The sequence below is a fragment of the Athene cunicularia genome (genome assembly GCF_003259725.1).
Source record: "Athene cunicularia isolate RWA chromosome 20 unlocalized genomic scaffold, athCun1 chr20_part1, whole genome shotgun sequence".
Classification (NCBI taxonomy): Eukaryota; Metazoa; Chordata; class Aves; order Strigiformes; family Strigidae; genus Athene; species Athene cunicularia.
Window position 1 is genome coordinate 5,320,570 of NW_020799125.1, and position 26,716 is coordinate 5,347,285.

The 26,716-nt window shown below is 41.0% G+C and overlaps 1 protein-coding gene across 1 annotated transcript in view; it reads right to left on the reverse strand.

Annotated features, from left to right (window-relative positions):
* Nucleotides 1-25,841, reverse strand: part of FAM210B (family with sequence similarity 210 member B) — a 32,774-nt gene extending 6,933 nt beyond the window's left edge. The window contains exons 1-2 of the mRNA XM_026862315.1: nt 25,781-25,841; nt 24,882-24,978 (exon numbers count right to left, since the gene is read on the reverse strand). Of these exons, the coding sequence (XP_026718116.1) occupies nt 24,882-24,978; nt 25,781-25,841 (158 nt within the window). The remainder of the gene's footprint in view (nt 1-24,881; nt 24,979-25,780) is intronic.
* Between the last annotated feature and the right edge of the window lie 875 nt (nt 25,842-26,716).

Genomic DNA, 26,716 nt, shown 5'->3' on the forward strand with positions numbered 1-26,716 from the left:
GGGCGGCGCCGCCACCGCGCGCCTTTAGGCTGAGGGGAGAAGGCGCGGAGGGCGCTACGAGGCGTGTCAGGGCAAGCGCTGTGGCCCGTCCATCGCACCTTGGCTGCTGCTCTCTGCTCCCCACTGGGAGGACTCCTCACACCCTTCCTCCGCGCCGGCGAGGGTCCCTCCCGCAGCAGCCCGTCCGCCGTGGCCTCCTCCAGCCTGAGTCCTTCCCCCGGGCTGCAGCTCTTCACGAGCTGCCCCAGCGCGGGTCCCTCCCAGGGGCCGCAGCCCTCAGGCACAGGCTGCTCCAGCGTGGGTCCCCCGCGGGGTCACAAGTGCTGCCAGCAACCTGCCCCACCGTGGGCGCCTCTCTCCACGGACCCACAGCTCCTGCCGGGAGCCTGCTCCAGCGTGGGCTTCCCACGGGGTCACTCCTGCTCCAGCGTGGGGCCCCCCTCGGGCTGCAGGTGGGTCTCTGCTCCCCCGTGGAGCTCCCCGGGTGCAGGGCACAGCTGCCTCACCATGGGCTGCCCCACGGGCTGCCGGGGAATCTGCTCTGGAGCCTGGAGCACCTCCTCATCCTCCTGCACTGACCTGGGGGGCTGCAGCGCTGTTTCACATATTCTCTCTCCTATCTCTGGCTGAAATTTCCGTGGCACAGGTTTTATTTTACCCCTTCTTAAATATCACAGAGATGCTACCACTGTCTCTGACTGGGTTGGCCTGGGCCAGCAGCAGGTTTGTCTTGGAGCCGGCTGTCATTGGCTCCATCAGACATAGGGGAGGCTTCTAGCAGCTTCTCACAGAAGCCCCCCCTGTAGCCCCTAGCTAACAAAACCTTGCTAGGCAAACCCAATACAGGTGTGCTCCCAAAGTCTGCATGTATGTTAAATTGGAGAGGTGGTTAAAGTGTCATGGCGGGTTCAGTTCTGGTGCATTGGGCTCACAGGGCAGGTGGTTTATGTAACTACTAACTTGATCTTGAAGAACTCCAGTAATGTGCCAAGACTTCATGGTGCAGGGCAGAGTGCAAACGCAGAGCTTTTCCAGTCCCAAAGGGTTCACAGCGTCTCTGGGACAAGAAGCCTTCCAACAAACACTGAGAAGGTCTTGCATAGTCTCGTTTCTATGTTAAACCACAACAGAAAACGTAGGAATTAAAAATACCGTTGAAGTGTAACATCCCCGTGGGAGAATTGTAGATGCTGGGGGGGGGATATTCCTGGCAGGTGAATCCCAGTGCCCTGGGGAGCTCTATTTCAACCAGCAGGGCTTTGATTGATACAAAAGATTTGTCCACACTGGTTAATTTTCAGGATCAGTGCATAACTGTGGTGATTTCCAGACCTTTTATGGTGTTTCAACAATTTGATGCTAATGCTCCTGAACATAGTTTAATATCTGCAAGTCGACCACTATCCTGCACGATGCCAAGGCTTTTCATAACTGCAGTCACTGCAGTTTTCTGAAGTGGTGGCTTCTTGCCATCACAGACAAGGCTGCTCACTGCGGGGGGGAAGGCTAAATATTGCATAACTATATTAATGTACTGAAGCAATGCATTTGAATGCTAAGCTCCAGCAATAAAATGCTTCTCTTTTCCTAGTTGCTAAGCCTTCCCTCTTCAGAGATACTGTTGTTTTTGCAGTGATGTAAGCGCACAGGGCTGAGTACAATAGGAGAACTGTGTCAGATGAATAGGAGGTTTTCCCTCCGGAAGAGCTTGCAGCTTAGGAGCACAAGCTGGAACTGCACAGGACAACAGTGAATGGTACAATGTTGAAACGGCATGGTGGGTGGCTCTTGTTAAGTGCAACGCACCACAGAACAGATGGGTTTCAAGGAGTATCTTGGAGGAAGAAAGGGAGAAAGCTTTGCATACATTAAAATAGAGTCTGTTCTGGGCATAATAAACAGCACTGCCAATTCTAGGGTGTTACACTTCCTTCAGTTCTTGCTTCATAAATCTAGTGTCTCTCTCTCTCTGTATGCTTTCTAGAAGAGTAGTTTCTGAGAACACACTTTCACCTATTTATTATGTTCAAGTATTTATTATATCTACTGTTCCAAAGCGATTTGCTAATGTGTTCTCTGTGATTATTTATACACCAGCACCAGGTGAGTAGACAGATGATATTAACATGGCAGTGCTCTAATCGTAGCACACTACAATTTTGTCAATTTTTTTCCTGAATTATAAAAAAATCCCAGGAGTTAATTCTGGTCTCAGTAAAGGAGATGTCAGTCAAGTTCCACTGGCATGGACCACCACTGGGCTCAGCACACAAACACAGGACACTTCTCTCTGTTTGTCTGGCAGACCCATTAGAGCCACTGCATGGTAGAGAACACAGAGCTGCTCCCCTGTGGCATACGTGTTATGCCGCTGCTGGACTTCTAGAAATCCTGGGCAAGTGCAGTGGAGAGCAGGAGGTCAGTTAATGAGGCATAAAAGCATTAGGGCTGGCAGTTTTCTATGTACAGTCTGGCTGTCTGCTGTCTCCAAAATCTCAGTTGGAGATTTTGCTTAAGAAGCAGGAAGGAATAATATGATAAACATCAAATGATATATGCTCATTGAAAAGCAAGCAAACACCTGGGCTTAAGATACCTTAATGTGAAGACAGTTTACAAGTTCAGGGAAAGAGCCATTAGCTCCATCCTGCTCACTTTAACGAAGACAAAGCTACAGTTTTCAAAGACAGCTCAAGAAAATGCTTCTGCACAGACACACATTTGTGTTATCCTGGATATGCAGGTCCCTCTGTAATACGTACAATGTTTATTCCTTGCCTGCCACTATATCTTCCATTTGCAAGTCCCAGTAAGTTGTTATTTACTGCCTGAAATCTTCAGGCATTGCCAGTACATCTAGAATCTTACCTATATACCTGGAAATACAAGTAGTGCTGATGGTGCAGCTGAAAGGTAATTTGACAAGTAAGAAGTTAAAGGGAAGACTGATGAGCTTGAGAATTTGCTTGCAATTCAAAAAATTGTTTAGGTTGGAAAAGACCCTTGAGATCATTGAGTCCAACCATTAACCTAACACTACTAACTCCAACACTAAACCATCCCTGAGCACCACATCTACAGGTCATTTAAACAGCACCAGCGATGGTGACTCAACCACTCCCCTGAGCAGCCTGTTCCAATGCTCGATAACCCTTTTGGTGAAGAAATGTTTCCTAATATCCTGTCTTAACCTCCCCTGGCACAGCTTGATGCTATTTCCTCCTGTCCTATCAGTTGTTACTTGGCAGAAGAGACTGACCCCCACCTCGCTACAACCTCCTCTCAGGGAGCTGTAGAGGGTGATGAGGTCTCCCCTCAGCCTCCTCTTCTCCAGACTAAACAACCCCAGTCCCCTCAGCTGCTGCTCACAGGACTTGTGCTCCAGACCCTTCCCCAGCTTTGTTGCCCTTTTTGGCCACGTTCCAGCACCTCAATGTCTTTCTTGTGGTGAGGGGCCCAGAACTGAACACAGCATTTGAGATACGGCCCCACCAGTGCCGAGTACAGGGGGACAATCACTGCCTGTCCCTGCTGGCCACACTGTTTCTGATACAAGCCAGGATGCTATTGGCCTTCTTGGCCACCTGGACACACTGCTGGCTCATGTTCAGCTGGCTGTCGACCAACACCCCCAGGTCCTTTTCCACCAGGCAGCTTTCCTGCCACTCTTCCCCAAGCCTGTAGCATTGCAGAGGGTTGTTGTGACCCACATGCAGGACCCAGCACTCAGCCTTGTTGAATCTCATACAATTGGCCTCGGCCCATTGCTCCAGCCCATCCAGATCCCTCTGCAGAGCCTCCCTACCCTCAAGCACATCAACACTCCCACCCAACTTGGTGTCACCTGCAAACTTACTGAGGGTGCACTTGATCTTCTCCTCCAGATCGTTGATAAAGATATTAAACAGAACTGGCCTCAGTACTGAGCCCTGGGGAACACCACCTGTGACGGGCTGCCAACGGGATTTGACTCCATTCACCACAACTCTCTGGGCTTGGCCATCAGCCAGTTTTTACCCAGCCGGGAGTACACCCATCCAAGTCATGAGCAACCAGTTTCTCCAGGAGAATGCTGTGGGAAATGGTATTAAAGGCTTTACTAAAGTCCAAGTAAACAACATGTACAGCCTCTCCTGCATCCACTAAGTGAGTCACCTTGTCATAGAAGATCAGGTTTGTCAAGCAGGACCTGACTTTCATAAACACATGCTGTCTGAGCCTGATTGCCTGGTCGTCCTGTGTTGGGATTCAGGAGGACTTTCTGCGAGAGAATGGATATGTGAGCAATCCTGCGTGAGAAAAAGAGTGATAAAGCCTCAGCCTGAGCAAGAATGCGATAGGGATGTAACGCTGAATGAGGAGGGAGAAACTCGATGAGACAAACAACCCCCGGAAGGGGCTGGGATGGAAGAGGCAGTTACACAAGGCAGGGAGCCTGGCAAGGCTGATGTGGCACTTTTAATCCAATCATAAGGAGGTTTAAAGCGCGGGCTAAGTTGATTGTCCAATCTTGAGGACTTGTACTGCATGTTACGTGTGTGGGAGAACATTATAAAAGGGCTTTCTTAGTTGTAATAAATGGGCATTGCTTGATCACATTGGTTGTGTGCATGCTCAGGTCTCCCGCAGTCCTGTACGTGGCACGTGATGGCACTCAGCATGATCTGCTCCATAACCTCCCCCAGCACCAAGGTCAGACTGACAGGCCTGTAGTTCCCCAGATCCTCCTTTTGGTCCTTCTTGTAATGGGCATCACATTTGCTGACCTAATTTGTGGGGTGAGTGGGAGAACAAGACTTCATGCCTAACAAAGTACTGCCTTGAACTTACACTTACTAGCTGTTAACATGTTAGGTCCCATGGGAGGACGTGACATCGCATCCACCAGACTGGGCACAATAACAGTTCAATGTGAAGGAGAGATTCACTTTTTGGTTACTTAATTCAAATTGCCCTATTGGTCTTTGGTAGAATATCAGTCTTTATTAATATGTAAATTTTTCAAGCAATACTTTAATACTTTATCTTATATAGAATAACTTCTTTCTCAGTCATTTTCTCATGAGAACTCAGGTATTGAAATGTTTTGGTATCTATACTAAATATAAGATGAACTGAAAAAATGGATGCTACAAAATACTAAAATATTTACAGATCTCAAAAGTGTGTTCAGCAGTCCTGAAACAAGAGCATGGTGTGTTGAGATGTGAACCCCAAATCGAGATGGCTTAGGGATCTATTCTTTAAAAATAGATGTAAGATTGATGATGTACTTGATCTATTGCATTTGTGTCCTGTCTGAACCACTGCTTCATCTCTCAGCCTGTTGCTATGTAGATTTACTACTATTTTCCTTTTGTAGTATTCCAACAGCCAGACAGCACTGCTCTGGTTTTGTGTTATTCATGTTATTATTGCATAGTTACTGTTTATTGTCAGTTAGAGTAAAGCTGGGAATTAAGATGAGAGATTGCCAAAGAGGCAGTAAGTAAAATGTTACCAGAAGATGCATTTGGATTCCCGTGAGGCAAATACTTTTTCCATAATGACCATTCTCTTATAATTTATCAGAAATGCTTGTTGTGCTTTTATCAAAACATTTATAATGAAGTAGCATAGGAGATACCCTTCATCAAAATATTTATTATAAATGCCTTATGTAACACTTTCCCTTCCATAATTTAACTTTTTGAAGTCAAAATCTCTTGGTTTTACAGCGCTGTAGGAACAGTGACAGAGCTGAAATATTCTGTAACATGCAATTTCTGTAACTAGGAATCCATGGTGCAGAACTGTTCAATATTTGCTTTGCCAAGAGGGCAAGCTAAGTACTGCCATTGATGCTTGTGGGACCCTGCAATGAGCTAAATTCATTTGTAAGGATAAATGTGATTAGTAATTCAGTAACAACTTCCCTTTAGTAATGTCTTAATCAAACTACAATGATGTTTTGATGATGAAGAAATCTTCGAAGTCTTCTAAGTTTTATAAATTACATGAGAGCAAACTCATTATATGTTTTTCAAATCATTTAATCTACAAATAATTCAGGTATCATGAATGTGATGCTTTCTAATGGACAAGTAGGAATTGGTTCCTGTACGACAGTGGGATGCAATTGCTCATGTGTGATGGAAGCTGTTTGTCATGGATGGAGTCATGCACTTCACTCAAAGAGAGAAGCAACAATATATTTTATTGATATAGAGTAGTGAGTTAATGAAGTTCAATGGTAAATGTGACAGTGGTTTAACAAGGTTCGATGGCAAAGTACACGTGATTATTTACTGCACAGAGGACAGGCAGGGTCAGACAAAACTATCAGGGAGACCCTCCTATTGAGTCATAGGGTTCAGAAAGGACCCTCTTGTGTTCTGAACTGCTTCTCAGAGGCGGGGTTTAGGTGTGGCTGGATCCAGAGTTAGTTTGGACTTGGTCAATGGTTTATGTCTAAAGGATTGTATGTGCAATCAATCCTTTATATCACTTAGCTAAGATTTCAAAGTTTCAATGCTCTTATTCTCAATTTACTTACCGAGTGTCTGATGTGATGAGGATTCTCTCAACCTCGAGGAGTAATCTTGAGAGGCATCCCTACTCGAGGGGTGATCTTGGCATGCAGCCTGCTGCCATGCAGGAGAGCTCAAGGGGCCATGTGGGCTGTCCACTATTTATGGAGTAAGATGATTGACTTATAGTCATATTTGCATACCAGTCATATTTTGGTTGGCGCATGCTCAACTACCCTCAGCTACTGTGTTGTTATATGTCTTCCCTGAATCCACTTTGAACCAGATGCAGCCATCATGACCAGACACAGCCATTATGACTGCCACTGCTGGTTATCACTTAAGCAAGGTGACAAGAAATAAAAGTCTGGTTGAGGGGGGAGTACACTGTCACACTCTATCATTTAGTATTATTACAAATGTAGTAATGCCATGTACATAAATATAATGAGAGAAGCTGGGAACTATTCATGAACGTCATGCAGAAAAGAAGCTAAGGTAATTTTTTTTAATATTATAGAAAATTAGGGGTGTGGCATGTGATCTAGCTTTTAAGTGGTCTAGTTCTTTAGTATATTTGCTTTTTCATGTTCCAAGGGTGCTTAAATTATGACAATGAGATAATGTGGGTAGTTGAGAAGATTAACATTAATTAAAATGGTATCAGGAAAGGAATATTAGGAAATTTTATTTCCTTGAAATTAAAATTTGTATCTGTGCAAACTACAACACAGTGCCTGTTTATTATTTGAGAAATCCATATGCAGTTTATAAACATATTTAGTAGGAAATTTCTGTGTCATGAATGCTTGAGTACATGCAGTTAGAGTTCAGGGATATCTTCCTTCTCAAGCAAAAATAGTGGAAAATTATTAAAACTTGCTATCTTCTCTTCAAATGGGAAATGTCTGCACTGCTAGGATAGCTAAATCCAAAGGAAGCCAGTGCAGGTATTTTTGCTTGTGAGATGAATTTAGGGTGAGAAAAAACTCAAAACAGGACAGCAAAGGGAATTATTCGCATTATTTATCTACAGATCCTTGAAGAATTGGGCTGTGTGGCCCTCTTTCATTTCAGTGCCCTTCAGATGTGTGGGCACTTCCATTGCAGAGCTCTGGTTGTCTGAGCAAGAACTATGACTTCAATCCAAATCCTTCTAAAAGCTATGCTGGCAGTTTATGTAATGACTTATGGGAGCCTCTGCAACAAAGATTAATTTCACATACTAAGCAGATCTTGTTCTTGTTGAGCAGAAAGGGGTGTAACATAAAATAGAAGTAAAAACATCCATGTTGCTTGTATTTCTGTGACCTGCTGCTGATTTCATGTCCCATCCTTGGCATGCATGTGAGTGAGCAGACTGTCACTGTTGAGCAGTGAAGGTCCCTCTCATGGAGGAAACATATTTTTTTCAGGATCTTTGTGCCTTAGTTTATACCACAAGTCAGCAGCATTAATTCTACACTCCACAAGAGTCTTCTCTAGTAATCTTCTGATGAGATGTTTTTTCATTTGCATGGTGTGATGTATAGCCATTTGGATGGGTGAGTGAAAATCACATCCAATGTCTCCTGCTAGGTGTGGGATTGATAACCCTAGCAAAACAGGAAGGTCATTTTTTTCACAGAACAGATAAACTACAGGGAGTGGCAGCAGAAGCAGCTTCCTTGGCACCCACTAATGTGTTTCACCTTAATGTGGAGGGTAACTCAGTCTCCGTGTCCAAACAGCTCTTGGCCTTTTTGCCCCGTCTCTGTGTAATAATGCTGCACTGAGGACACACACAACTTCATAGAAGTCACTGGCTGTTTTCACCTTTCAGTAACTATTAACTTGGGTTATATTTGAAGCAGCAATAACTGCTGTAACACTGCTAGTTCCTTGAGACAGGTTATCATATACCCATTCACAGTTTGGAAGACATTTAAATCAAGTCATCTTTTTTTGTTATCAAGCAAAGTTTCCATTCCTCATGTCTGTGAGGAAGTTACCATCTTCTACCCTTAGACTGATATTTATTTTGCAGTGAAGGACAAACAATTCCTTCAGGTACCTGGAGTTTGGCATTCTGATAAGATTTCAGATGGCTATTTAATTTATCATTCAGTGCAACCCACTCTGAAGAGAGTTGTCTGCTTTAGACCTGTATCTCTGGAAAAGAGCTATCAGGCTTTTAAAACAAATGGAGTCAGCTAGCCCAGTGAAAGTGCAGTGTCTTGTGCTGATGAATATAACACAGAGAGGAATGCAAAATTATGGTGTTTAGTGAATTCTTTTTAATGTCTGCTGCTATTGAAATGGGAAAAGTGGTTATTCTGTGAAGTGAAAATTATAGGGCCAAATTTAGAAACTGAATGTTTAAATTGCTTTGCCTCCTCAAGCTGTTTTATATCTCTTCTGATTCCCATGGACTTTCAAATCTGCACAGACTCCTTTAGATTTATGTTTTGTTCTGTCTCACTGATGTACTGATCATAATTTAGCTTCTTGAGAATTTAGGAAAAATTAGGGAAGAGATGCGTTTTGTGTTTGTTTTTCTAAATGTTCAGCAATTTCAAATTGTTTTCACAAATAAAAAAGTCAGTTGTCCTCTTCCCCTTCAGGCTTAAAAGCTGTGTAAATAGATGGTAATATTCTGTTGTAGGGGCCCATGACTCAGATTCTCAAGTGCAAATTTTCCTGCCCTTTGCTCCTTACCAATATTGCTATAAAGCAAATTGTCAGCCTATTTAGACGAAACAAGTAACAGTCAAGGCCAGGTTCCCTCTTTCCTACCTCTCACTGCATAATGCCATAATGAGATTCTGGCCAAACAACTCAGTGCAATGCAATATTCAATCTGCAGTGTACTCAGAAAAGGCTGATGTGAATTACTGAACACAGTCATTAGCCCCTATTTGTATGAGGTTACTGGAAATTGTTCCCACATCTTTCAGCTGGTTATGCTGCTGCAGTGGGACACATCCTTTCAAAGCGAGTGGCGCACCCAGTCTGTACTCCCATACATGCCAGTGAGTTTACCTTGCAGCTTTTGAATATACGCCTTTAGTTTGCCAAAGAGATTCTGATGTGAGTGGCTGTAATGAAAAACACCTGTGAACCTTCTTAGAAGCATGGGTAACGGGGCTAAGGTGGTCCTTAATTCCTACCTGCTCTACAGAGCCAGCATTCAGGAGCAGTGCAACAAGAGAGCTTTTTGCAGAAGGGTAGGTCCCCACACTTGTACCTTACCACTGTTCTTGCAGCAGAAGAATTCCATCAATAAGCTTCCTGAGACCAGAAGAGGATCAGGTGCAGGAGAGTGTGCCTTTATTTAGCATCTTCTGCTTTTTTTTTCAGCCACAATTTGAGATACACTTAAAACTGTAACTACTTTGAATGACCAAACCTTAAATAGAATAATATGACTTGCATTGATACAAGTTGTGAGTAGTTTATAATATAAGCCCATAGGTAGAGTGCACTGTAGGTTACAAATCACCCTTATAAGCAGCCTTTTGGTCTGCTGACCTTTTGAACAATCCCTAACAATGAGGAATGTTATTTTAAAGCATCTAACCTATCACTTAGAAAAGATTTATTGAATTTTTTCAAGTGTGATTTGGTAAAGTAGGACCAGTATAAATAGAGGCATTCTGGATAAGGTCGTCAACTTTGAGATCTTACAAAATAAGGAGCCTTTTCTTGGGCTCGGGGCATGTGATCATGCTGTTACTGGCCATGTTACTAGTGTCATGTTACTGTACCTGGTTCTGATCTTGCATTATGGTGGTGCTTGTTATATGATCTCAGTGGGAGAAAAGAAAAGAGCCTGTTCTTTGGCTCTGGGCATGGGATCACCCTGCAACTTGTCATGCTCTTCTTGTGACGCTAGTTAGCTGGCACCCATCTTCACGAGTCAACAAGTGTGAATGTGGATATTCTGTCTGTATGAGTGAAATCTTTTAACATGTCTGGCAGCTGTTGCTTGAGAGCAGGCATTGTAGGAACTTATTTGGGACTGGAGTCCAATGTATAAAGACTTTCTTCAGCAAAATATCTGCAATAGCAAGAAGGCAGCATGGAGGGATGTTGCTCAGTGATTTCTCCCCTGCCAAGAACATGCCTTACAAAATTCAGTCAATGGATGGCACTGCTGACTTTCCACAGCTGGTCTGGTTTTAGGAGCTGGCATGTGCAATGCATTTATGAGTCATTGTTTAGTTTGAACCATGTCTGAAAACTCTCTATTGCAAAGTGGTTACTTCAATAGTAGTCATGCAGCCAACTTCCCTGGAACAAAGAGGGAGTAGATGTTGTGGGCCATTGAGGAGCTATATTAGGGAAACATAACTGAGTCCCCAGTCAGTCCTCATTCATCACTCCCTAGTTCTCATTAGGAAAAAGGTTTATTGCGCCTCATCCTGTGTGGGTACAGAAAACAAAGTGGGAATTTTTTTTTTTTTTTTTAATTGAGAAGGCCTACAGCACTTTTACTGATAGGAGCTCAACCTGCTTGAGCTCTGAGATAACCAGAAGTCATGTAACTGTTCTGTTCTGTGCTGAGCTAATGAGCTCTGCTGAGAAAAATCTGTATTCTTTCAGGATTGATGCCATGCTAATGTGGTTACCCGACTTCTAGTAAAATTTGAAGCTGCTGCCAAGTATGAGCATGTCTGCTGGGAATATGGACGGATATTGACAAAACTGCTGAATGGTTTTTTTACTGCTGCAGAAAGTTCTTTAATTGTTCTTCAGATGTGCATCCAGTTGCCAAAATATTCTTTTCAGAAGCTGCTGTATAAAATACACAGTAGCAAGTCTGGAGGAAGGAGGGCTCAGAAGGTATCCTCAGCACTAGGGAAAGAGGGAAGAAAGCCATTCTGCTGTATTACTTCCCATTATTCATTATTTCTTATTAATAATGAATAAGACATTCTTCATTAGTTGTTATCCTAAGGGATAGTACATGAGAATTCACTTATTATCAATGGATTTAGCAAGTTTATGTATTTATTATAGGCTACTTCTCACTTGAGGCTACTGAGGCAAAATCTTAATGATACTGTTGTAAAGCCAGAGTTTGTAAAACAGGAAAGAAGAACAAGGAGATATAGCAATGTAAATTTAAACGGAGAATCAGAAAGGAGAGCTGAAAAATGGAAAACAATAAGTATCTTGGATGTTGTACAAGGTTACTAAACATTCAAAGAAGAGAAGAAAGAGAGAAAAATGGAAGGGGAAGATTAGAAGAAAAGCTGTCTATGAACAGATCCTCTTACTCCAGAAGCCTGGATGAGTTTTGAAAAATAGCCCGATTCTAAAAGCTCCTAGAGAAGCTCAGCCTAATAACACTCTGTTTAGCTGGATGCAGTAAAGTGATGTGAATAGTGTTGCAATAGTTTAAGACTGACATAAATCAGAGTGATCTGTGCCTTAATTACCAGTCTGCCATAACAGCAGATTCAGTCCTATGGAAACCCCAAGTGGTTTCCATGGTACATCATCCCCCACATACTAATAGGTCATTTGCCTTCTAGAAATACTTTAAGTAAGAAAAATAGATATTTGGTAAATTGGTAGACCATTTTGCTTCTATTAGGGGTCAGACATATTGAACCCTTGAAAATTTGAAGGTTTTGCTAATAATCAGAAACAATCAGCTTTCTATGGTGATACTTGCTTTGTTCTTAGTTGTGCAGTGTCAGATTTTTAATGGATGCAACATGCACCAGAGATAGCCAAGAGACTATGTTTTCGGGGAAGTTGCTCTGCTGCCAAACTGAAACTGAATTTTGCTGACTTGAAAATAAGGAATTTCTCATCTTTGGGGTTACAAAACCTATTTTTGCCTATTATTAGAAAAGCCTTCAGCTGCCTCTGATGGGACTGCATGCATAGTAATTGTATTGGAGAAAAAGATCTAACAATATACATTGTTTGCTAAAAACTTCACCAGGTTAAGCAGTTCTGGTTTGTATTGACTGATGACGTAAATAAACATCAGTGTTTATCAATTGCTGACAACGGTCCATATGAATTAAGCTTTTTAATGCGGCCTTTGGGATTTGGAGTTGTTCCTGGATAACACTTGAACCCACAAACATTAGGCATGTGGTTGTAAGCAGTTTCCATGGGAATAGCATCAAAAGCTATTTCAAGAATGAAAGAAAAAATGAACACATCTTTTATAGATTTTTAGGCCGAAATAATTGATACTAAAAGCTAGTGTGAAGCAGTTCACACATTGACACAATGGTGCACAGAGATTTAATTCTGCTTTTGTTAGGGGTGAAATATTTACAAGTACTTGTGCCCGGTGAACACTCTGCAGACAGAAGTTATATGAACATTTGTAATTCTGCTCTATCTTCACTTTATGTGCGGAGGAACTGTATTGATGAACACTGAAGTCTTTCCTGAACCAATATTTAATAATAGTATTTAATTCTCAGTGAACAGAGAGAGCTCAGGCTTAGTTCAGTTTATTTCCCTTTTTTTTTTTTCCCTTTTTTTTTTTTCTTTTTCAGAATAAAGTCAGGAATTTAGGAGGAAAAGAAAAGATAAAGTCTTTGGTCTTTTTTGGAGTGGAGGAGATGGCAGTGAAGTAACAAACCAGGACATTCAGCACTCACAAAAACCCTAGAATAAAAAACCAACATGTAAACCGACAGTGAACAGAAAGTGGAAAAACCAGCCTGTGTAGTCCTGAGTAACTCTGCTTTCACAGTGGGTAACCGCGGAGTGCAAGGAAGGGAAAAAAGAGAGTGGGAACAGGGGGAAGAATCGATTCGAGAAGCAGAATCTTGTTACAGGCTTCCAGAGAAAAGGGGCTAACAGAAGATGTGACATTCAACAAGATCTGAAAAATGCCTTATCGGTGTCATTTTGAATTGGGTCACTGTCACTCCAGTGCAAAATCTCCATCAGTGCTGGATATGATGAAGCTAATAGAAACTGTTAATTATGAACCAGGTCAGCCATCTTTTGCCATTAGTGACAGTGTCATCCAGCTGTGATACCTGAATAGACTTTCTCACATGCCATTGGCAGGCACTAATTTTTAGGAGCTGATAGACCACAGATCAATAACTTAATACATTTTCTGAGCCACCCACAAGCAACTTTACACATGTGAGATTGGAAAGAAATAGTCTTGAGCTGATGATACCCCATTCTCTTACAGCTATTTCCCTTGGAATAGGTTGTTCTCCCCAGGCATCGGAGGGTGCAGGTGCAGGACTGCCTTCGCAGAGGTGCAGCTTTGTCTGTGCCCAGCTTCCATGTGCCCAGCCATGCTCTCCTGCCTGCTCCTTTGAACTGCTCTGTGTTGAGCACCACTGTCAGCCTGGAACTGTGCCAGGGAAAATTTAACTCATTTCAGTTTCCCTTTTACAATGGAACAGATATAAAAATGTGACCCTTGAAGCACATGCTAACATTTGCCTCGGTAGGAGTTGTTAAACAGGCCAATTAGGGCCTGACCTTGTGGCAAACTCAGCATATACTGCAAGAGATGCTTAAAAAACCTTGGAACTTTTCAGATCTTTATTTAGAGGAATGAGGAGATAATCAGTGAGTAATATCAATCAAACTGAAATTCTAAGCTGTATAGTCATGCTTGGCAATAGATTTTTTTTCTAAATTATGTAAAATGTTAGCCTAGATGGAAACCATTTTTCTAGCTAGCAACAGGAGCTCTTGCATAAGCCACTGGAGCTTAGAAATTGCTTAAAAATAATTTCCTGAAATCTTCTAAATGGAAGTGACTGATGATAAAATTTGGAATAATTTCCTTTGAATCCTACATTACTTTTAAGTTGTTGTTATCAACAGCCGAATTTCTGAGGCAGCAACCATATGTGCTCACGAATTAGGACTTGTATTGCATGCTTTTATCTTTGTAGATAGAAATGCCCCAAATGAAGGAAGGAACCTTTATTATGAGGAAAAATACTTAATGATAATTAAAAATCCCCACTTTATCTAGCTTGTTATTTCCTGCTGTAGACTACCAGGTACCAACCTTATATTTTTCTTCTGCAGTTGGAGCATTTGTATATTAGTTGGGTACAAGAATGTCCAGTAGGGAAGTTCTTCAACTTTCTGGAAATTTGTTGGAGATCATGGAAGACTGCCAAATATTTTCCTCTTCTAAACATATAGTTGTACGTTTCATAAATATTACAGATTTGTAACATTACCATCCCCGTATCTGCCTTAAGGTTGCACATTTCCATGCTCAAAGGTTAAGGTCCTTGGCAACTAGATGAATAGCCTGTAATGAATACTGGGTTTTTTTTTGTGTGACTATGGAAGAAGTCTGATTAACAGATTGGTCCTCTGATTTCAAACGGATTCAGATTTCTTCTTCACTTTCTTTCTTAAACTATAATGTAAGACTACTGTGTGTTTTTAGGCAGATTGTACCTCATTGTACCTCAGAAGAATTTGGTGACTTTTTGCACATTTCTTAAAGCATGTAAGATAAAAATAATTATATTGGTGAGCAAGTACTTTATAGCAGTGTTTGGGGCTCTGTAAAAAAAGGAACAATACTTGTCCACCATTGTAAAATGAACTTAGTTGCTTCCTCATTCATATGAAATGTTATTCTTATTTAAAAAAACAATCTGGCTTTATAATGTGTGCTCTGGGCTGTTTATAGTGCTGAGTTACTTTCAACCTGCTGCTTTAAGATGGGGATGTGGGGCAGTTTCTTGCTGGCCAGCTGCTTCAGAGAATTGTTTCAATATGTGGATCCTGAACTTTAATGAAAGACTAATTATCTGGTAGTGTCTGAGCCTCAGGAGCCTGGCTGTACTTTCAGGCTTTTGACTCCAGCGTCTATGGAAGGCAGCTGCCACTTTCACACTGTGTTTTATCTGTTGAGGTCCTGGCTTAGTACATGTACACCCTTGTTACCACGAGGCCCAGAAGATGAAGGAGAAAAACATCAATTTCCTTTAAAATTCAGTTGCAGTTACACGCGAACTTTACGAGATATAGTTGTTAATGACCTAGAGGTGACTCATTCATTATCAGATAATCTGCCTTTAGCTGAAAATATTTAAATACAGTGACTTGAAGACAAAACCCCAATCTCCTAGAACAGAAAGAACTTCATGTAGTAATGAGCAAAGTATTTTAATTGAACACTTTCAAAATTAAAAAAAAATTTGTCTGCTTTGGACTGCTGAGTGAAAGCAAAGCAGAAGAAATCTTTACCATGCATTTAGATGGGCTTTCCAGCTGCTTTATTAACAAAGTGCGAAGTATCAGGCTGAGGCTGGTGTATCTGGCTGTTAGTTTTAACCTGACTTTTCTTCTTTTTTCCCTTCAAAAATAATAATTATGGAATTATAATTTCTTGGACTTCTCTTAATGTTTAAAATGAGCAGATGCTCACCTAACATGGATTGATGTTTATTGTTTTTAAATTTTGTTTCTGTTTCATCAGCTGTATCCTGATTAAAATTGCATGGACCATCTTCTGATGTTTGATGTTAGAACTCAAGTTTTGTAAAATCTCTTGGGTTTTAACACTCAGTAAACCAAGAAGCAGAGAGAGCTAGTAGCCTGAGTGCAGTTAGCAAAATCTGTGGACCAGCACAACAACTTTCATTGGAAATAACTAGACTTTACATGGCTTTACTTTGGACCCTAACATTTATTTTCAAGGATTTCTCACTAATAGGTTTTTCTTTCTTTCCCTTTTGGCTTTACATAGAAATGTTTTCTGTAACGGATTTGTCAGCTTTCCTGTCCTGTCAGAAATCAGTCAGCCACTCATTTATAATGGAATAAGTAAGGCAAAGAAGTGGTTTATGTATTGATATTCTGTGCACCTAAAATATCTTGAGGGAGAAAACAAGCTGTGTCTGATCCTGCAATTCTCTTCACAGCAAAGCTCATATTAACTCCTAGTTTTTCCATGAAGTCATAGTCTTACAGAGTATTAATGAATAAATCATCTCTTTGTCTGGATGAGATGTTTCATGTCTCACCTGATGTACCTGGATGAGAATGTAGCCTGGAAGGTGCTCTTAAAACTAGCTTTACATACTGCAGAAGGAAATTCTTGTCATCTTAGTTAGTTTTGTATTTATAAAGGAATACACTCATGAGAAACTTTATAAGCTTTTGGAAGAACCAATGGTTATTGTAATGTGATGCTTTTTTCCAGGAAATTGACATCATTCTTTTACATCTTCTGGATCTGAATCACCCTCAATCTGAAGTTAAATATTACTGAATAATTCTCCCTTGTACCCCTTGGAGATTATTTGTTTCTTTGTCTATAGTGTTTGATTTTAATCTTGCACTGATGAAAACTTGCACTAGCTCTCTAAGGGTGGCTACCCCAGTACCAAATGAACATAGAGGATTCTTCTCACTTCATGTATTTGCCATTTGTAAAATTTTAGCATCCATAAAAGAATGCACAAGTGGGATATAACTGTCAAATGATGACTCATTGTCTTGTCCACATCAATTTTTTGTACCCTTCCTCCATTTTCTGTGCTGCCTGTACTTTTGTACCCTGTGATGACAAAAATGACCTCAGCAGGTTGCCAGTTCTGGAAAAGTGCTTAAAAATAACTTATGTGACTAACTAGAGAGAAACTTCTGCCAGTGACTCCTTGCTTACCAGCCTGTCTTCACAGAACAACAGCCTCTTAAACCTGGGGCACGTTGCTGTTTGGTGCCCTGGTGGCAGTGAAGAATCAGAAGAGGTTTTGAAGAGGGATTCTTCCCATGAAGAGAGACCAGTCCATGGCCATGGAGAGAGAAGGCACGAAGGAATTTTGCTAAACTTGAAATGATGACTGTTTCTTTGAATCAAGGGGTGAAGTTACCCTGAGAGGTGATGAGGAAAGAAGAAATCAATCTGTGGATTTCTTCCACCAACCCTGACATCACCAACAGGATCTTTTTTTTGTACTTTCCTTTTTAGAATGTATCTGTGATTAAAAAAACAACCCACAAAAAAACAACATACAAAATTTCTCAACTAACGCTCTCTACTAAAACACCTCCTTTCTTGCTGTTACGCCTTTCTAGGGCTGAGATTAACCGGGCAGCTGAAAACCTGGGGGAGATCTCTGTGTGTCTTGGAATTTGGAGGGATGAATTGCAGAAGCATTCAGTCTGGAATCTGTTCTGGAGAGTGCACTCAACGGACCAGAAGCCACATCAGGCTCTGCCAAGGCCACACCAGGGCTGTTTACAACAGCCAGGGCCTATCAAGAGAGGACTGAGTCAAGAGGTGACAAGAGTAGGTGAAGAGAATGAAAACATAGCTGCTAAATGATGGTGCTGCAGTCAGTGTGCGCACAGAACATCGGGCTTCATGTCATTTCAGTCATACAAGTAACTTGGCAGTCCTCTAATAGTATGATGTGTTACCATATAATTGCTTAGCTAATCAGGCAGCAAGATTAAATTAATTCCTTAATGTAGAGGTCTGCAAGATACACTAGTTTTTTATGTTGTGTTTCCCTCAATTACTCTGGAAGGTAGCCAGATAAGCAACTTGTGATAATAATGGTGTAATTGTTCTCCATCAAATCGTGAATGTTAGAAAGAGCCCAGATTTCCTGTGCTGCAGCAGCTAAAGTCATCACTCTTCCATTTCACCAGGTGGAGAGGCTCAACAGTGTGACTGAAAGGAAATGATGCTCAGCAAACTGTGCAAACCAAGACTGCTCCTGATCAACAAACCCTGTGTTTTATTTTGGGTCCAAACCTGCTTCAAAAAAAAAACAAAAAAACAAAAAAAAAACCACAAAAAAAACCCTGATCAACAAAAGTTTCAAATATAACGTTATTTTCTAAGGTAGGAAGATGACTTTCCCATCCAAAGCAAGCACCATTTCACAGCCCTCTCCCAAAATATCTTGCTTATTACCAACACTTAATAGCTTTTCCCACCTATAATTCCGAAAGCACTTTTCAAAGATGTGTAAAATCTTTAACCCTCTTTTATAGATGGAGAAGCAAACAAAGGCTAAGTAGCTTTCTTGAGGTACACTATAGATCTGTAGTAAAGCCAATGAATCACCAATTTTGAGTTACAGCTAATGAGACTAGAAATACCAGCACAGGAGAGCTGACTAAATCATACTCCTGTATGGATTTATAGTGAGTGAAAACATGTATCATGAACACTCCTCAAATTGAGATGCCTAATTTGACCCCAAGGTGGGTGACAGTACACTACTTGCTTTTGCTGTTTGAATTGTGGGCAGAGACTGTACCCCCTGAAAGAACATCCTTTGGAAACTTTACCGTGTTGTCTGATAAACCATGTGCAGGCTGGAGGCTTATTGAAATTAAGGGATAAAGGCTTGTCTTTGTTGCTGAGACTGTGTGTTGAGCAGGGCAGCCCTACAGAAGATCCAATCCCAACGCTATCCTACTTGTACAAGTGTGGGATTCTGGATGCTGGACTGAAAACATAACAACTTCAACAGGAGCAGGTGGATGTGCCGTATCTCTGTTTAGGTTAACCCTTCAACAGGATCATTTCCACCACGCTCTTCTGAGCTGCAGGACATGAAGCTGCCTGAATGCCAGGTGATCGAGCTATCCTAGCCCAGGGTCGGGTTTATTAGCCAAAACACAGCATGAAGCTAGTGAGAGTGCTGTGCCAGCTCTGTAGATATAGCATCTCTGCGAGTTACCCACTTGCAGTGTGTCAGTTCCCCAGGGCTCAGGGCAGTCCTCGCCACGGGGAACTTACGGGTTTATGAATCAAAGTTCTCTTCCAGGTTTCACTGTCTTGAAAGAAATGTTTGACCTCAGTTATCTCAGTTTACTTAGCTGTAGGACAGATTTTACTGTCACCACTTGCTGTAGTCCATCTGGATAGTTTAAGGATTAAGTGAAGGGTTAAGAGATACATGAAGCAACAGATGATCCATAAGAATTTCTTCTTTTGAAGTATAATCCTGCTTTTTGATATAGGTTGGCTCAAAATGGGAAACTGGACCTTAACTCTACTCCTAGACTTTCAGAATGTGTCCTGTTTGCTGAAGGTCTGAATTCCTTTAGCATCTATCAAGCATTCTTCTTGTCTGAATCTTGCTTTCTGTGCAGATCTGAAAAACTGAGAACATGATAGAGCTTGATAGTTTTAGGTTGTATCAAGATGAACTCTGTACTTTCAATCTATTGTAATGTTTGATCTTTCTGACCCCAAATCAAAGCTAGTTTTTGAAGCATCACCATGGTGATGCACAACACAGTGTATTGTCATTGCCAGTGCTTTTAGAGCTTTACTGAAATGGTTTTGAGCTGTAGAAAAATATGTGTATGAAATAATAGTACATTATGTTGGAGATTGACTTACAATGGGTTTCTATATAAAATACTTAATAGAATCTCTGAAATTCTATTAAGTTACCAGAAAAATTAAAAATACCTAAGTATATAGAGTTGCAAACATAGACATTAGTGTGTGCTTACAACCAAGCCTCTCCTTACAAAGCACTGAAGAAAGAAATGTTTGCTAGCAAATTGAGTAATTGTTTCTGAAAATTGGCAGCTATCTAGTTCTGGGTAAGCCTTCAGTATTACCTATTCCTAAGAAACTTCTTTGGATTCACAGAGTGCTTACTATTGTGAAGCTAATAGATACGTTTTTGATGAATGCATTTTTCCATTTGAATTGTGAGAGCAGTAACCTTTAGTCATGCACAGACAAGATAATTTCGATTCTAGGCTTAGTCCAGCAAAATTGCTTGATTCAGAATCTGATATGCACATTGGCTTAATTATTTTTGTGGGTGTTTTTTTTTTCCTCATTGTGATGAATCTTATATGATGATCAGATTGTGAAGTTTATTTTACATGTATGGTGAAGTCATCTTAGGTCTGACTAATTTATTTCTCCTCTATTTTTCCCTTTAAAAATATGCAGGATTTCTTTTATTGCTTTTTAGAACACCCTTTGTAAACGTCATATTCTGTAGATTAAATCCCGTTTTCCCTGAAAACCGGCAAGGGATTGTTTGATATGAAATCCTGACCCTATTCAGAATTCATCAGGAATCTTAAACCATTAACAGGTAGTTCAGACTCCACTCAGTGCAAACGAAGGCTAAACTCCTTTCATTTTCCTAGGTTAGGCAAGAGTCCTAAAGGTCTGATGCTGAGGTGTGCAAGAGTTGACCTAGCTTGGTTGAAGCCATATGTCTGCTCTGATGTAGGCTGGTAAATGTGCAATCAGTGCTATATATTTTACTTTGTATGTCATTCATTTTAACATATTTTGTGATTTCCTCTCAAAATTCATTAATGAGAATAGAACCATTATATTTACATGCATAAATGACTAAGCAGTTATTTTAACTGGATTGTTAGAAACATCAATATTACTTGGAAGTAGGTCTAATTATATACTGCTTCACATATTGGGTGTTGATTTCTGTCTGAGTTGTAATGTCGCTAAATTATTATTTTGATTAAGCTGATGAGTTCATTCTCATTTATCTCCTTCATGCTGATTGATTTCATTCAGAAACCTTTTAAATCTACATAGCTGTCCCATTCTGAGAAGCTTCCCACTAAAGGTCAAGCAATACAGTGCTATTCTTTGCAAGGGCAGAGTTATTGGAGAGTAGGAGAGGATATTTTAAGTCATAGGACTGAACTTCCTGTTTTAATCTGGGGAATACTCAAGAAGTTTAAGTTGATGCAAATCAATGCAAATCAGTTCAGCTTTGCATCCAGAAGCCCAATAAATGGATTGAACTAGCAGACTTGAACTTGTTTATGCTAACAGTCACCCTGATTAGCTGCCTTTTCCCAGCAGGTCCTTACTAAGTCGGAAAAAATTATTTTCCAAGGATTTTTATTTTTCATTATGTGTGTTATTTCCTGAGACTGATGTTCTGCTATTTGGTAACCACTGTCTCTCTTGAAGTAGACACCTGACATATTCGTGAGGCCATTTCCTAAATAATGGGAAAGATTGCACAAGTTCTTTCAGAATTAACTAGAGCTCTAAGTGGTGGGCTCTTGCCACAGAAGCGGTGAGGCTGACAAGGCTCTCCTGCCGGTTCTTACACTCTCCCCATCACAGGAATAAGGGCACCATGTGATTGGTAGGGAACAAGGGGTGAAGCTGAGTGCCAGAAGACTCTCCAATCCAACACATAGTGTGTTTGTTTTATCTAAAGAGGTGATTCAGCTCTTCATTTCCAAATCCATTTATAAGGCTCATTAACACTTTTTTTTACTAAGTAATAATAAAAAAATGGAAGTACAGCAGTCAAAAGAGCAAATTAGGAATTATGGCAATTGTGGCTGAGCATTAGAACTCACTTGGTACTTGCTTGGACTGTAGCCAGTCACTGCCCCACGTTGTAGGTACTGCGATTGTAGTGGTTAAGCTAAAGCTTCGCAGACCTGGTTATGGGTAAAGGACACTCTTGTACATAACTGCTGTTTGGGCCATAGAGCTTCGTGTGCTATTAACTGGAGACAGGTTACCAAAGGTGATGCTGGGTGCTCTACCTGTGATAGTACTGCAGATTTAAAGGACAGTGGCTTTACGTGTTACTGTTGTACCAACAAAATGCTTCAAACATTGCTGATTGTTTCTGAGCTTTGCCAGAGCTCTCTTTCCAGCCGTGATGTCCAGAGCACCCACTAGGAATAAACTACAGAAAAGTGACACAGCTACACTAGCTTTCCCTTCCACACTTTATGTCTGACCTTTGCACATGTAGTAGGAAAAAAGAAGGAGAAATAGGTTTAGCAATTGACTCCTCAATTGTCGGAGAACCACTAGCTTGTATGTTAACTACCAGCAGCAATAACATGTTAAATAAACCAATAAATGGATTAAATACTGCATTGCTTGTATATGGAGAAAATGCTTCAGATAAGCAAATAGTGATTTGATTTTGTCTGGATGTCTTAGGCCTAGTCCTGCTCCCAGGTTAGTTATAGCCAGGTACTCTGTGGCTGTAGGCTGTCTTCTCCCACAGGAAGACCCATGCCTACTGCATGGGGGTTGCACCATTCCCCAGACAACCCAGTCTTTGTTTCTGGCTTCCTTCTTGCTTGAATGCAAGCTGTGCACTGACTCTGCCTCCCCATCCCTTTGCAGGGTAATTTAATTAAGGATGCTCTGTGGGGAAAAGAGAAGGCTGAAGCAGCCAGGGGACAGGACATAAAAGCAGAGCATCAGCTGCAGCTAAATGATCAATTTTATTGCAAAAAGAATAACAGACATTATGACAAGTTAGAAAAAAGGCAGTTTATACAAACATGGATCCCATTCTAGGCTCAGAATAAGGGCACAGCACATTCTTTAACGAGCTATTGCAGCAGGCAGTGTGAGTGTTGTATTTTTGTGTATTGCTTCATTTTTCTAACAGGGCCATGACATTTAGTGAAACTGTGATCCCCCCCATCATGCAGAATATTTAAACAGTATCTAACATTACTTTTAGAGGTTTTGCTGATAACTTTTGTTACTCTTAGTAGGACTGATTAGCCTCAGTAAGAGAAAAAGGATGGTCTGATCATTTCTATGTGAGTTTAGAAAGTGTGGAGCTCCTGTGGAAGAATCTACAGTCCTGTTTAGGGACTTAATTTTCCAACATGTTGTACAGGGAGCTTTGCTATCTTGCCAGCAGTGGCCAGCATCCTGGATGCAGAGCCATTTCGAAGGAAACCTCAGGCGGGAGTGCCCAGATGTGTATCTGTGTTTCACCTTGGCATGTGTTAACATCTTTTCTTCTTAAGACTTTTATCTTTATATGTGGCACAGGGTGGTGGGTTTGGGGATTAACAAGTTTCTATTTTATTACTTCAGCTCTCTTGTAAAACTTAATTCCCTGAGGCTTTTAGAGGGAGAAAGGGCCTCATAACTTGTCCTTGGTTTCAAATAGAAAATCATTCTTCTCCCCACACTTTCTGTGGCAGTGTCAGGGCAACTATAATTCCACTGATGCTGGTGGAAAGAAACCTACTTCAGAGTTTCCCCATTGCAATGGGAATTTTGGAACTATTGTAATGCGTAAATTATTTTGAAAGTGAAGTAATACATGCTGTTTCAGAAACTGGCTTAAAAAACTATAAATCCAAACTCATTCTAATGTTAATTGCACTGAACTACGTACTGGACTAATTGCAAAGCTTTTAGCTATGTTGGTTGTCCATGCACTCCCTACTTCCCTGCCTAGGAGTCCCAAATTACATATAATGGAAAAAATTAAAGCATTAAATGGATACTGCAAGTGGCTTAGATTGCAGTCTGCCATAACATCTACGTCATCTGCACAGGAAACAAAAAGCATTATTGTCTGAAAAATTTCCATTCATCTAAAACACATGAGGAAGGCCTAGTACTTGACTTTTACATGAAAAATTATTTATCTTTAGATGCTACAAAACAGAAAAAGGGGTTTTTTTAGAATGTATTTGTGAGTCTGAAAGACATCAGAAAGTTGTACTCAAGGATTGTAGGTTAGATAGTGAAAGTCTGAGCAAAATAACAGAAATTCCTCAGTTTTGATGGCTATGCCTTGATACAGTAAAGTGATACACTATAGTGTCACTTTATGGTGTAGGGGCTTGTCACTAGAAGATTCCTTCATGTCCTCCTCTAAGTCCTCAAAGGAGGGAACTCACATAAGTGACAAGGCCACAAAGCTATGTTTGTGCTGAGGCCTCTACTGATGCAAGAGAAGCTGGAAGGTTTTCAGAGCAATAGGAAACATGCAGCCACCTCTCCTTTCCTTTGGTAAAGAATGACACACATACTGCCTAGATGAAGTCTCCAAAATAGTTCCGGACACATTCCAGAGCTCCACCACAACGGATCTCTGGCGCAGTATGAATGAGGTCTTCAAGAGCTGGTCAGACTGGAATGTCTTCAATATATTTTACTTGCACCTGGCACTGCAAGCACCCACCTGATTTTCTTGTGGAGGTCAATTACTTGTGCTGTGCAACAGAACTAAAAGGCTGCAAATATTTACCCATCTTTAGTTTTTCCATGATTATTGAAGTAGTATTTGACTTGAAGCTGCCACGGAGAATCATGTTTTCACTGTAATGAAAAACAATCTACACAAATGATTTTTCTTTGCTTGTTTCTATTTCCTACATGCCGGTAATGAACTGTGTAATCTGGCACCGAGTGGACACTCCAAAGCAAATTCTTCTGGCACTGCAGCAAACCAGAAATGTTCACTAGTGAGTTATATTTAAAGATGATAAATGCATCCTCAGCACCTGTCAGTGAGCTGTTGGAAGTCTGTGCTTGACTGACTGTGTCAGCATAACGAGAACGAATGCATTTATGGTGCCCAGCAGGTATCTGAAAACAAGTTTTCCTTGAAAACACTGTGCTATATTATGTCCTTCAATTACCTCCTACTGCTGAAACTGCTGGGAGAAAGGTCTTTGCCACTGATAGTAGAGGTGTTGAAGTCAAAACAAACGCTCCAGGATTTTGCTTCCATAGGTCCTAGAAAAGAAGAGAACCAAGTCTTCATGGTTCTTTGAATTTTTGGCCTCTTCTGACTATTCTACTCTGTAGTTATGTTATCTCTGTAGCATAGAAATATCTTCATAAAACATGAATTTATCTCCTGGGTGAGAAGAAACAGAGTGAGAAGAAAGGGAAGCATTATGAAGCCTACTACAAGACAGTATATGTGCTTTTCATACTCACTCATGATCTGTGGGCTGCTACTATCTCCATCTATATTACAACTATATCCAGTCCTGATGTGAAACTGCTGGTCTTTGATGTGAGCTGTCACCACCATCAATGATAGACTGGGAACAGTCGTGCTTTCCAAATAGGACATAACCTATTGGAACCACAGCTGTTAGGCTGGAGTTCATGTTGTCGAAGACTATCAAAAGCCTTGGGAAGGGGCAGTAAAATGGTTAATTCTTCGGTTTCTGAAGGGGCTGGAGAGGCCTGCAGCTTTGTGCCTCTCTACTTGCTCTAGTTACTGCAGCAGGAGCTCTCCTGTAGCTCCTCTTGCAGTGGGCTATCTCAAACCTTTATGGGAAACTGATGATCAAACTGGGCTGATCTATAACTGATCAGTCTACCAAACAATGTCATTGAGAGTGCTGCAAAATACCCAACCAACAGACCAAAGCCACAAAACCCACCTCCCTCCTCCAAACCCCTAAATGCATTGTAGCTTTTGCCTTTGTTTTGCAGTGGAAGATGGAAAAAGATATTGAGGAAAACAGGTCTCTTAGAACAAATCCAGCATAAATATGACACAGGTCTTCCTCTTTTAAATTACCTTCAGCATCCTGAAGGTCAGATCCTGCCCTTACACTTGACAGTTCTGCTGGTCTCCCCATTCTACACTGTTCTCAGACATTACTGTTTGGCAGTAATAATCACAATGTCCTTCTGCATTGTTTATTTTTAAAAGTGTCATATAACTTGGGAAACAGTGTATGAAGTCTGCTTTTGTCTATAGAAATGGCAGTATTTTTCCAGTCTTTCTTCTTTAATTGTCTGGAAAAAAAAAAATTCCCTTTCAAGTGCATTATGGCAAACCTTTAAGTAACAGCATCTCTGAGATGTAAGAGTGTTGCCAGATTGGCACAGTCTGAGTAAATTGGAGTGTGCTTGGATGACCTCTTCCCATTGTTCAGAAGCAACACTGTGAGCCTCACAGCATCTGTTTTTTTGCTTTGCAGGAGCACCCCAGAGAGAAAATGATCATCTCTTGTCAAAAAGTAACACCTTTTCTAACAAGAACAGTAGAATTAGAAGCACGAATCTGGAATTATGGCAGCATGTTATAAACAAGAGCAGCCAGGAGACAACCAATGCACAAATCTTTGCTTCCTGAAAAAAGTACAGGAAAGGCACAACTGGTATCAACGAAGAGAGTAAAAGCTGCGTGAAAACAAATTACTGATGAGTCTAAGAAACACTGATGCCCTGAAAATGTCTTTGCTTTCATTCATTCTCCATAGACACTTCCTTCAACATACTTGGCAATCAACCGCAAGCAGTTTAGTTTTATTCTGAGAAAGTAGTTGTAGATACTTGCATTTTATCGGGCAGTTTCAGAAGAGTCTGTAGGGAAATGAGCCACTTGTACTGCTGTAGTATCTTCTAGCCGGTCCCACTCCCACTGGTCAGTCAGTGTTTCTGGGAGGGCTTCTCCCAGCGAGGCTTCCAGAAGCAGTCAGCAGATCGAGCCCTCTGGGAAGCATGCTGA